Source organism: Gekko japonicus, unplaced genomic scaffold (assembly GCF_001447785.1).
Source record: "Gekko japonicus isolate JY-2015 unplaced genomic scaffold, Gekko_japonicus_V1.1 scaffold1211, whole genome shotgun sequence".
Classification (NCBI taxonomy): Eukaryota; Metazoa; Chordata; class Lepidosauria; order Squamata; family Gekkonidae; genus Gekko; species Gekko japonicus.
This window is the reverse complement of record NW_015161990.1, coordinates 108,657-121,005: the sequence shown is the minus strand read 5'-3', so window position 1 is coordinate 121,005 and position 12,349 is coordinate 108,657. Positions and strand designations below refer to the sequence as shown.

At 53.4% G+C, this 12,349-nt stretch overlaps 1 protein-coding gene across 1 annotated transcript in view; it reads right to left on the bottom strand.

Moving 5' to 3' along the window:
- The window catches only part of DOCK6 (dedicator of cytokinesis 6), a 110,392-nt gene that overhangs the window by 94,234 nt on the left and 3,809 nt on the right, over window positions 1-12,349 (bottom strand). Inside the window, 5 exon segments of the mRNA XM_015405378.1 lie at window positions 485-617; window positions 2,534-2,602; window positions 5,697-5,769; window positions 5,772-5,868; window positions 10,164-10,254. Coding sequence (XP_015260864.1) covers window positions 485-617; window positions 2,534-2,602; window positions 5,697-5,769; window positions 5,772-5,868; window positions 10,164-10,254 — 463 coding nt within the window.

Sequence of the window (12,349 nt, the reverse complement as noted above, 5' to 3'; positions counted from 1 at the left end):
CCCTGTCCCCCCCCCCATGCAATAATCCCCATCCAATTCAGGGCACCCCATGGCTATTTCCCAATAAAGACCCCACGGGAGACCCACCCACAGATCTCCCCAGCATCCACTCTAGAGCGGCCCGTAAAAAGAAACCACAGAAGGCGGCAGGTGCACGGGGATCACATTTCACACTTGGGATTTCTACACTTTCACATTCTGATCCGTTTGACCTTCACTCTTTGCCGTTCAAGGCCCAAGGCCGCCCCCCCCCAGTCTTGTGGGCCGCCCCCCCCTCAGGCCAACCAGCTGAGCTCCCGGAGATAGATCCCGGAGGCCGCCTCCTCTCTTCGGAGACCAGCAGGACTCTCTTCCTGCAATGCCCTGGGAGGCAAAGGAGGCCGGAGGGAGATGCACCTCCACAGCACACACACACCCCCCGCGGTCCCGTGACTGCCTCCCACGGCTCCCACAGGCCAGCCCTTCCCCACCCTGCCAGACTTACTGGATCCCCCTGGCTGCCACTGCGCTCCTGGGCCGCCTCGTCCAGCTCGAAGTCTTGCCTGGGCAGCTCCTTCTGCCGGTCCCTTTGCCTCTCCGCTGCACGGGCACCGCCCACGGGGCTCAGCCTTTGGTACCTGGGGTAGGGCAGAAGCAGCCAGGAAATCAGGCACTGCTCTCCTCGCTCCGGACCCTTCTGGTCGGATCCTGCCACCCCCATCTCATGGTCTAGCCTAGAAGCTGCATCGCTCTCTGGATGAACCTACAGTCCCCGTTGAGGCTCCTTATAGTGAGGGTCTTTGTCATGATCTGGGCTGTGCCACCAGAGGCCTACTAGGCCCAGGGAGCCTGGCTAGCAGTAGGGGAGGCTGGGCCTACAAACCCCAGAAGGCCTTGGGAAGTTTTGGCACTGATTCTGACCAATAGGGAAGAAGAGGGCTGGGGAATAAAAGAACTGGTACAAGAGGGGAAGCTGTTCTTCTTCCCAGGGAACAGGGCCAGAAGGGAGGCTGCTGCGGGGAAGAAACCCTCATCCTGAGGGAAGGGTGAGTAGTCTAAGGCTACTTGAGACAGTGAGCTGGGGACAGTATATATTTAGATGCGTTAGGGCATTTGATTTCTTTTCTTTTCACCCACTTACTGTTATTATTCCTGCACCTTGTTTGTTTGACCTCCTATAAAATAAACCTTTTCCTTGCTGTACCCTGCCTGGTCCTCATGCCTATTATTCAGCCAAAACGGAGGTCTGAAGGTCTTGGGAGGGTGCTCTGAGCCTTCTCAAGGGATCCTAAATCAATCCAGAGTGGTGGCAGCATCAGGTGACACCCCACCTGAGCCGTGAGGGCTAAATGAGACCCCTCCAGAGAGCGGGCCCGCGGGCCAGGAGGAGGAGGAGATCGGATTTATACCCCCTGCCCTTCACTATCCGAAGGAGTCTCAGAGCGGCTTACAATCTCCTTTCCCTTCCCCTCCCCACAATAGACACCCTTGTGAGGTAGGCGGGGCTGAGAGAGCTCTCTCGAGAACTGCCCTTGAGTGAACTTGCGACTGACCCAAGGTCACACCAGCAGCTGCTTGTGGAGGCGTGGGGGACTCAAACCCGGTTCTCCCAGATTAGAGTCTGATGCTCTTAAGCACTACACCAAACTGGCTCTCAGGAAAACTGAGGCTCTGCATCCTCCCATAAGGTGGCAAAGAGGCTGCTCTCCTGCGGGGAGGCCCATCCACCCACAGTCAGCCTGCGGCTGCTTCAGTCCCGTACTCAGGAGGCTTTCTATTGCCGAGACATCTGTCGGCTTCCCGATGGTACGGTACACTGAGTCCTTTGTGAGAAAGGGCAGGACATAAATGTTTCAGCAAGCAAACGCCGTCCGCAAAGTGGCGACCCAGTCCCCCTTGCGGGAGGCACGCTGCCCAAATGGATCCGCACAATCAGCGAAGTAAATCATCAACCACGGGCGGCTAAGTGCTTCTACGGAAGACAAGTCTCCGTGGGCTGGATGGGAGACAGGCTCTCTGAAAGACGCATGAGGAAGAGGGTTGGCGTGCCCCAGCGCGGAGCTTTTACCGAGGCCCGTTGGTGTCAAACACAAACAGCAGCTCAGCTGGGGGAGGGTTAGAGCCGCCGTGGCTGGAAGGACTCCAGCAGCTACTGCTTTGGGCGTTAAGCGACCGGGGAATCGTATTGATAATCAACTGCACAAGGATTTGGAACACGGCAAGGGCGGCCTATAAAGGCCAGGGTGCTTTAAAAGAAAGCTTCCCTCTTCCTCCTCCTCCTCCTCCATCTTTTCTGACCCCTCCCATCAAAAGCCTGGAGCAAAAGTTCTGTGGAAAGTGCAAACAGTGGTAAGTATGGGTGGGGCACTGAAGGGGGCTGCGCGTGCCCCCATGCGGACAGCCAGCCCCGGTTCCTCTGAGGGAGACACAGCCCTTAATCCCACCCACCAAGCATGAGGCGACCGGCACACCACCCGCACAGAGCCTCCGCCCTCTGACACCCCCCCTCCCTCCACAGGCGACCCGAACAGCGGCGGAGCCCCATCAGACCTACTTCCTCTGGACCATGACCCAGTCCTCGGTGTAGATCCGCACGGCGTCACGCACTCGGGCATCCTGCTTGCTGGAGAAGAAGAAGAAGAGATTGGATTCATACCCCATGGCCTTTCACTCCCCAAGGGAGTCTCAGAGCGGCTTACAAACTCCTTTCCCTTCCCCTCCCCACAACAGACACCCTGTGAGGCAGGTGGGGCTGAGAGAGCTCTGACAGAAACGGCTCTTTTTCAAGGACAGCTCTTATCAGAACTACGGCTTGCCCAAGGTCATCCAGCCAGGTGGAAGTGGAGGAGGAGTGGGGAATCAAACCCGGTTCTCCCAGATTAGAGTCCGCGCACTTAACCACGACACCAAACTGGCTCCTCACCAAACTGGTGGGCAAAGCATGATGGGATGGCTGTATGGACCCAAGGGAGTCTCAGAGCGGCTTGCAAACTCCTTTCCCTCCCCCTCCCCACAACAGACGCCCCCTGTGAGGTAGGCGGGGCTGAGAGAGCTCTTGACAGAAACTGCTCTTTTTTTCAAGGACAGTTCTTGTCAGAACTACGGCTTGCCCAAGGTCATCCAGCCAGGTGGGAGTGGAGGAGGAGTGGGGAATTAAACCCGGCTCACCCAGATTAGAGTCTGCGCTGCATTAGATTAGATTAGAGCTGCAGCTGGCTACGGCCACGTGTGCGTCTTACACTTGGGGATGAACTTGATTTTGCCTCTGCACGGTGTACAGGTGTTCACCATTTACTCCCCCCCCCCATTTGTAATGAGAAAGTTGCCTGTTTTGGACACACATAGATGAAGAAACCCAAACAAAACACACCGGCTGCTTTGGCAGCTCTCCCAACAATGTGATTCTGAGCCAGTCGCAACTTGTGTTCTGGGCACTGCTTTCACTGTGACGGCTGCAGGTGGAATTGCGTGCTCGGTACCACAAAAGTGCATTACCACCACCACCCCGACTTGAGGCTGTCCCCTAGCAGAAGAGTCCCCCCCCCCCCAACCTGGTTCAAGCACATTTTCTTTCAAAAGTTGCAAAATGTGTCCAGGAAAAACACACACACACACGATCTAATGGGTGGGAATTACAAGGGAGTCGTTACCGGCTAAATATCAGGAGGAACTGCCTAACTGTTAAGAGTGGTTGAGCAGTGGAACGGACTGTGGATGCTCCTTCGCTGGATGTTTTCAAGCGGAGGCTGGACGACCCTCTTTCGGGTATGTTGTGGGGCTGCCTTTCGGCTGTGCTCCTGCAGAGTGCAGGCCGGGGGTTGGAATAGATGACCTGCAAGGTCCCTTCCCACTCCAACATTCTATGACTCTATGATAGGGCTTCTGTGCAGAGCCTGAGCCATGCGCACTGTTGTCGTCATCAGTGAAGATGGGTCACCAGTCTTAAGGCTGTCTTGATAACAATGTTTATTTATTTATTTTATTTATTATTTCGATTTTTATCCCGCCCTCCCCGTAGGCTCAGGGCGGCTTACAAGGCACACTGCCGATATAGTACATCCATAAAACATTAAAATATTAATAATTAAATAATACATAGTATCAAATATTAAAACATGATATATACAAAGCAATAATCGGTGCTCACTTCCTAATAGCAAGATGGCGATCTCCTAAAGTCTCATCCTCTTTATCAAAGTGCCCACATCGTGATGACCCTGTCCACAGGCTTGGGGCATAGATGGTACCATAATGTTGGTTTTATTTCAGATCCTGATGGATGAAGTGTTCTTTCTAAAGGCAGAACTTTCTAAAAGAAGCTGCTACAAGACTTTCCCCTGATTTTAGCACCCAGTCATATTGCACAGAGTAGGTTTAAAACCATCACCGAGTATGTTTTAAAACATCACCGAACAATGATTTGATTCAGTTGTGAAGTCTACGACTCTGTGTAACAGGCCGTTAAAGTTCACTGCAGACTTTCGCTGCCAGCATTTCTGGGTTATCCACAATTATTTTGAAATTACCTCGGGGACAACCCCCTTCCTTCCTTCCTTCCTTCCTTCCTTCCTTCCTTCCTTCCTTCCTTCCTTCCTTCCTTCCTTCCGCTTGTGCTGCCGGACATGGGAATTTCTCTAGCTCCCCTCTCGTATTATGCCCCGACACAGAGAGATCTGAGTGCGCAGGGCCCTGGGTGGAATTGTGCCCTTCGGTTTTTGCGATTATTTTAAAGTCTTAGAATCAGAGAATGACAGAGTTGGAAGGGGCCACACGGCCATCTAGTCCAACCCCCTGCCCAGTGCAGGATCTTCCTACTGTTTAATTTCTCAACACACCACAAAAGGTACACGGAGGTCTAGTTTTCTATTTATACTTTCCTTCCCAAATGAAAATGCTTGGGCAAGACATGAAGATCTGTACATTACGTAGGAAAAATCTTACCGGGTCCTAGCAGAGTTTCATCTGTGACCAGTGTTCCTTCTAAGCTGAGTTAGTGTGAGCTATCTCACGGTTTTTTAGCCTCCAGCTCACACATTTTTGTCTTAGCTCAGGAAGGAGGGCTCCAGAGCAAACTAATTCATGCAGCAGCCAAATCACTCACTCACAACTTTAATGCCAGGAGCTCACAAAGTAGAATTTCTGCTCACAAGACTCCACAGCTTAGAGGGAGCGTTGCCTGTGACCTGAACTTCTTTGTATTCTGTTCAGCTCTCAAAATCTCATTAAACTGCCACTCCAAACAGTGTTCCAAATTCTGTTCATTACACTGAAGCTGTTAAAGATCTTTCTGTCTCCCAGATGTTTTCACTTGTCAGAAGGCAATTCAGTGTATTAGCATAAGACCAGCAAGTCCCAATACAGAAAATGAAAGCAAACCGTCGAGGAATGAGTCTGGGAAGTCCTTGCACAGCTCTTGTCCTCAAGAGACAAAAGGGGTCCCAACGGAAGGCAGGTGAGAGAACCGCCCCAGGTACCAAAGGAGCAGTGTTCCTTCTCAGCTGAGTTAGTGTGAGCCGGCTCACAGTTTTTTAGCCTCCAGCTCACACATTATTGTCTTGGCTCAGGAAGGATGGGGCTCTAGAGCAGACTAATTCATGCCGCAGCCCAATCGCTCGCTCACAACTTTATGGCCACGAGCTCACTAAGGAGAATTTCTGCTCACAAGACTCCACCGCTTAGGGGGAGCCTTGCAAAGGAGTTCCCAGCCACGGCCTTACCCATCGTCGGGGACACCAGGCTCCAGCGTCCGACAGTCCCGGGGGCGGTGGAGCACCTCCAGATCATCAGCCGCTCAACGAGGTCAGGGAGTGGGCCAGGCTCAATCTCTGACAGGTGGCTACTGACATACTCCTCAAAGTCCACCGGCTCCACCACTTCTGTCAAAGGCACCTGAGGACAGCAAAGGGGAAGAAGGCAGCAGGTCAGACAGGGGGATTCAGGCGCCACTCAGTCCCTTAATGCACACAACAGCCCTCCATCGCTGCCAATGCAGACTTGTTGTGGCATACGAAGGGGCGCCTCTCCAAATATTTATCCACGTCCTCCTTATGTTCTTCCCACCAAATCCTCCTAACACTCCGCTCAATTAGAGAGATGTGAATGGCAGCCATCTGCTCCCCAGCAATCCCTGTCAGTGCTCCAACACTCCCGTCACAGAGGCTTCCGTTACACACCCCGAGGAGGAGGAGGAGGAGGAGGAAGGGGCCCGTCTTGACTCCAGGAAGTGGCTACGAGCAAGCGCAGGGTCCTGAGACCACAGGGGAGGCAAGGAACCACCAGATACTGGAACCAAGACGATGGACAATGCTCCCTCTCAGCTGTGGAGTCCTGTGAGCAAAAATTCTACTTTGTGATCTACTGGCCTTAAAGGTGTGAGCGAGCGATTCGGCTCCTACATAAATTAGTTTGCTCTGGAGCCCCACTCCACTGGACACAATCTCTAAATGCTCACATCTGCAAGAATTACAGTGCCTGGCTTTTATTACCATCTGCCGGGAAACGTAAGAGTCAGGGTTTGGAGAACTGAGTCTTGCTCACATTTCTTCTTATCTTTGCTGTGTGTGTGCTTCTCTTATTAGATGTCTTTTCATTTTTAGTGCAGTTCTGGTCACCACACCTCAAAAAGGATATTATAGGACTGGAAAAAGTGCAGAAAAGGGCAACTCGAATGATAAAAGGGTTGGAACACCTTCCCTATGAGGAAAGGTTAAAGCGCTTGGGGCTCTTTAACTTGGAGAAACGACGGCTGAGGGGTGACATGATCGAGGTTTATAAGATTATGCATGGGATAGAGCAGGTCGGGAAAGAGGTACTTTTCTCCCTTTCTCACAATACAAGAACTCGGTGGGCACTCCATGAAATTGCTGAGCAGTCGGGTTAGAACGGGTAAAAGGAAGTCCTTCTTCACCCAAAGAATGATTAACACATGGAACTCACTGCCACAGGAAGTGGTGGTGGCTACAAGCATGGACGGCTTCAAAAGGGAATTAGATAAGCATATGGAGCAGAGGTCCATCAGTGGGTATTAGCCACAAGGTATAGATAGGGGCTCTCACTCTGGGGCAAGTGATGCTCTGTCTTCTTGGTGCTTGGGGTCAGGGACAACAGTGGGAGGGCTTCTAATGTCCTGGCCCCACTGGTGGACCTCCTGATGGCACCTGGCATTTCTGGACTGGATGGGCCATTGGCCTGATCAAACATCGGCTTCTCTGATGTTCTTATGACACTTGAGGCTCAGTGGCAGAGCCTCTGCGTGGCACACAGAGGTTCCCAGGTTCAATCCCCGGTACCTCCAGTTACAGGACCAGGGAGTAGGGGATGACCTCTCTCTGAGATCCTGGAGAGCGGATGCCAGTCTGAGTGGGCAAGACTGACCTTGATGGAGCGAGGGTCTGAGGCAGTAGAAGGCAGCTTTGTGTGTTCTCAAACTGGACTTCTAGCACCCCCACCCCACCCCCACCCCCAGGCCCATGAATGCTCATACACTTTGCCTCCCCTAAGCAGCGAGCCCACTGTCGGGAGGTTCTAGCTATCTGCTTCAGATGCAGCCTTGGGCATTCAAGAGCAGGGCTGGACCCCCAGAGCACCCCCCCCCCGGGGGGGGGGGGGTCTCAGCACAGCCACGTCCTGCTAGGAGCTGAATTTGAAATATGGAGCTCAGTCAGAGAGAGGAGAATCCAGAGTGCTGAAGCGCTGTGAAGAGCTCATGTTCCTTGCAACAATTCGAAGGGGGAGAGAGCTGAATGAGCCCCCCCCCCGCTTCCCCAAGGGCAGCCTCTCCCAGCAGCTCCTCACCACCTGCCTTGACGGGTGACTGAGGCCCCAAAAGAAAGTTCCAGGTCCTTTCAGGAAGGCGAAAGCAGACAAATGGGAAGGAGACCACAGGAGCCTCTCTTCCAGATGGTCCCGATTCCTGTTGCTTTCCCACACTATCCCCTGGACGTCACCTCCTCACAAAAGGTTCAGGCCAGCTTTTAGTAACCCCAGCGGCAGCCCTGCTCAGAGAGCTGAGAATTGCTGAGCTGTGGAATCAACTAGAGAAAAGAAGGAAGAAACTGCTGCTCCGGGGAAGAAAAGGGCGCTTCCTCCTCCTCCTCCTCCTCCTCCTCCTGGCACCGAGCCACCTCCCACGCTTCCAGATTTGGGGTGGCTGTGCTGGGCAGGATTTAATCCTTGGAGATGCCTTTTGCTTTCCATCCTTTCCCTAAACACCAGAGCACTTTAGACCCTCTGGTGGCTAAAAGCACTCTGGCAAAATTGGAAGTGGCTTCTCATGTTTCCTGTGACAGACATAAAGTGCAGCGGGGCAGCCCTGGACACTTCCGCCTGCACCGGGGAGCCCGGACTGAATGCAGGTTTTTAGCCTCCGGCTCCAGAGCAAACTCATGTCTGAAACAGCCGAATCGCTCGCTCACAACTTTAATGTCGGTAGCTCACTGAGTAGAATTTTCGCTCACAAGACTCCACAGCTCAGAGGGGGCCTCGGTTAGGAATCTTAGATTAGTTTATTGACATAACCAGTTATAAGATGCCAACGGACCAGGAAGTCTTGTCACTGTGTTTTCTGAAAGAAAAGGCGTGACGGACAGGAGGCTCTCCCGACCCTGGACGGTGTAACAGCCAATCAACCGTCAATGGCTGAGCCTCTTTAAACGCTGCTCTTGGTTTGGTTCGAGAGACCCGTGGTGGGGCGGGGGGGGGGGGCAGAGGCTGAGATACTCAGAAAAGAACAGATGGTGTGTGTGTGGGGGGGTGAGGCTCTGCCTCTGGGAGAACCGGGTTTGACTCCCCACTCCTCCGCTTGCAGCTGCTGGACAACCTTGGGCAAGCCGTAGTTCTGACAAGCGCCGTCCTTGAAAAAGAGCAGTCCTCAGTCAGAGCTCTCTCAGCCCCACCTACCCCACAGGGTGTGTCTGTTGTGGGGAGGGGAAGGGAAAGGGGTTTGTGAGCCGCTCTGAGACACCTTCAGGTAGCGAAGGGTGAGGTATAAATCCAATCTCTTCTTCTTCTTCTCTTCCCTCAAAGCGAGGAGGACAGAGTGACCGGTTTTCGGTCTGTCTCGGTTAAGTCTGACTCTAAGGGGAAAGGGGCAGCCTGAGACAGCCTCCTGTGTGGGTGAGAAGAAACAACCCATTTCAGAGGAAAGGCCCCGAATGACAAAAAGCTGGGCAGAGAATCAGGGGCGGCTGAAGGCACGGAGATGCTTTTGCTGACCCAGAAGGAGCCATGGCAGAAAGCACCCTTCATCGAGTCCCACACCTTATATCGCTACCATTCAGTCGTTGAAGGATCTTCAAAACGGGCTTGAACTCCTTTTATTTTTATTTTTTATTATTTGAACGATAAAGCTCAAAACTGGCAGATAACTTGTATTGGCAACCCTTGATCCACCACAGACCTAATAATCATTTTGCAGTTGTCTTTCGTTCATGCTTTACTATGTACTGCACTGTATTTTATTTTAATCGTCAATAAACAGTTTAATAGTTGCTGTTGTTTTTAAATTCTGTAACCGGAACTTCAATTCCCTCCCGGAACGGCACCCAGGCTTTCCTCGGCTGGGTTAGCAAGCCTGCATCACCCTAACTTCTTCCTCCACCTGGCAGAACCCGCTGCAGATTTCACATCATCACCTAGACGTGGCAAAGTAGCTTAGGATACTCGGATAGTGGCTGTTTTTGCTGAGTGGCCCACAGGGGTCATTTCCCGCAGGAGTGCACAGGAGCGGAGCTCCGGCAGTAAAGAGCCCAGGGGGCGGGCACATGCAACAAGCCCCACCCCCTGCTCCCAGCAGCCCTCAGTCAGAGCAGGAAGCAGCCAGGTAAGCGGCAGAGCCCCCCGGCCCAAAACGGCACCTTTAAGACCAAGTTTTATTCAGGTACAAGCTCTCCCTCCTCTGCGAGGACAGATCTGCTACGTCCCCCCCCCCCCAAATACCTATTCCAAAACAGTCCAGTGGAGCCTGAGCAGTGGGTGTTGCCTTCTGACACACTTCCGGGGATGTCAGGGGGTGTGGCATATGCAAATAAGGTATGATAATGAGTTATGCTAATGAGCTCCTGCACCTCTTTTTCCACAAAATGACCCCTGGTTGCCCATATCCTTCCCCTTGGGGGCCTGTTTCTGGAAGGGAAACCCACCCACTCCACCCACCACCACCCCCGGCAGAGCACTGGATCACTCACCGCCTGTGGGAGGCCCCCGTGCTTCTTGGAGAGCTGGGGGGAGTTGCCGTACTCCCGGGACACCTGCTTCCTCACTTCCGCCGCCACCGTCCTGGGAGGGAGAGAGACGATCGGTCAACCACCCCTTTTCCATTTGCACAGCTTCCCGGGGAGGCACATCTTGAACAGGCTGCCTCGGGAGGTGGTGGGTGCTCCTTCGCTGGACGTTTCCAAGCGGAGGCTGGACGACCCTCTTCCGGGTATGTTGTAGGTATGTAGGGCTCTCTTTCGGCGATGCTCCTGCAGAGTGCAGGGGGCTGGACTAGATGACCTGCAAGGCCCCTTCCGACTCTTAACATTCTATGATCCTATGATGTGTTTCTTGCGGGAGCCTGGCAGGAACACTGGCAAGAGTAATGCCCCCTCTCCCAGTCAAAGTCCTCTCGGGAAGCAATCCTGCCCGGGCACTCAAAGAGGCACCAGCTTCAGCAGTCAACTATCCCACCTGCCCACCCAGATGAAAGCCGCTTGCAGCCCACTGAACCAGCAACACAACCACGACACACAGGAGGGAAGGACAGGGCCGGAACCCTTTGTTTACCTAAGGTGTGCCTACCCCGCCTTTCCCCGCAGTCGGGGACCCAGGGCGGCTGACAGCACTCCCCTCCCCTCTGTTTTATCCTCACAACAACCCTGTGAGGTAGTCTAGGCTGAAAGGTTGGCCCGGGCTTACCCAAAGAATTTCAGTGACACACGTGGAGATTTGAATCTGGGTCCTCCAGATAGTAGTCCGACACTGTTCACCACTCAACCACACTGGGTCTTAGTTCTGCTACTTCAGAACAACGTTTGAGTCCAGGGCAGTGTTCCCTCTAAGCTGTGGAGTCTTGTGAGCAAGAATCCTACTTTGTGAGCTCCTGGCATTTCAAGTTGTGAGCGAGCAATCTGACTCCTAAATCAATTAGCTTGTTCCGGAGCCCCATCCTTCCTGAGCGAAGACAACCAACGTGTGAGCCGGAGCCAAAAAAACTGTGAGCTAGCTCACACTCACCCAGCTTAGAGGGAACACTGGTCCAGGGGCACCTTTAAGACCAACAAAGTCTCTTGGTTCATTCGAGGTGTGAGCTTTCGCTTGCACAGGCACAGACGGATATTTCCTTTCTTACGGAATGCAAACACCTGGACATTATACCTAAGGGACGGCGGACTGGTGGTTTTTATTTCATTCCGCCTGATGAAGGGTGCATGCACACACAAAAGCTGACACCTTGAATAGAACTCGGTTGGTCTTCCAGGCGCCCCACTGGACTCCAACTGGGTTCTGCGGCTTCAGACCAGCACGGCGACCCCACCTGACTCTGTCTTCATGGAAGGCACCACATCAAGCCACCTGGAATGGAACTCCACCAGCCTCACTAAAAAGCTTGCACAGGCACAGGCGGATATTTCCTTTCTTATGAAATGCAAACACCTGGACATTATAACTAAGGGACAGCGGACTGGTGGTTTTCATTTCATTCCGCCTGACGAAGGGTGCACGCACATACGGAAGCTCACACCTTGAATAGAACTTGGTTGGTCTTCCAAGGCGCCCCACTGGACTCAAACTTCGTTCTGACGCTTCAGACCCACACGGCTGATCACCTGATGCCATTTGAGAGGGCAGGATCGAACAAGAGGCAATGTGGAAGGCCGGGGGGAGGGGGGGACACATTTTCCACACTCCCCCCTCCTTCAAAGACATTTGGGGACAAGGGGGGGGAACCTCCCATGAAATATTTTCCCTTTTGGAATTTGTGAGATGCTGTCTAAAAGTCTTCAATGAACATTTTAGCAAAAGACAACCCTTGGCAGTAGAGGAGGAGAATTCCTGTGCCTCCTGTAGACATGTCCGACATTCATTATTCAAGTTCCTCGGCTCAAGCCCCACATGGGACGCAGGACGGGAGTCCCGGAAAGAGCTGCGGTTCTGCGGGGGGGGGGGGGGGGGGGGGGGGCTGCTCAGGCTGTGGGGCTGCCCCACATGCCCGCCCCTTGGGCTGGTGACCCCCCCTAGGCAACATCCTCCTGCTGTGGTCAGGATGCTCACGGCTGCCCCCACCAGTGTTCCCTCTAAGCTGAGTTAGTGTGAGCCAGCTCACAGTTTTTTAGCCTCCAGCTCACACATCTTTGTCTCAGCGCAGGAAGGAGGGCTCCAGAGCAGACTG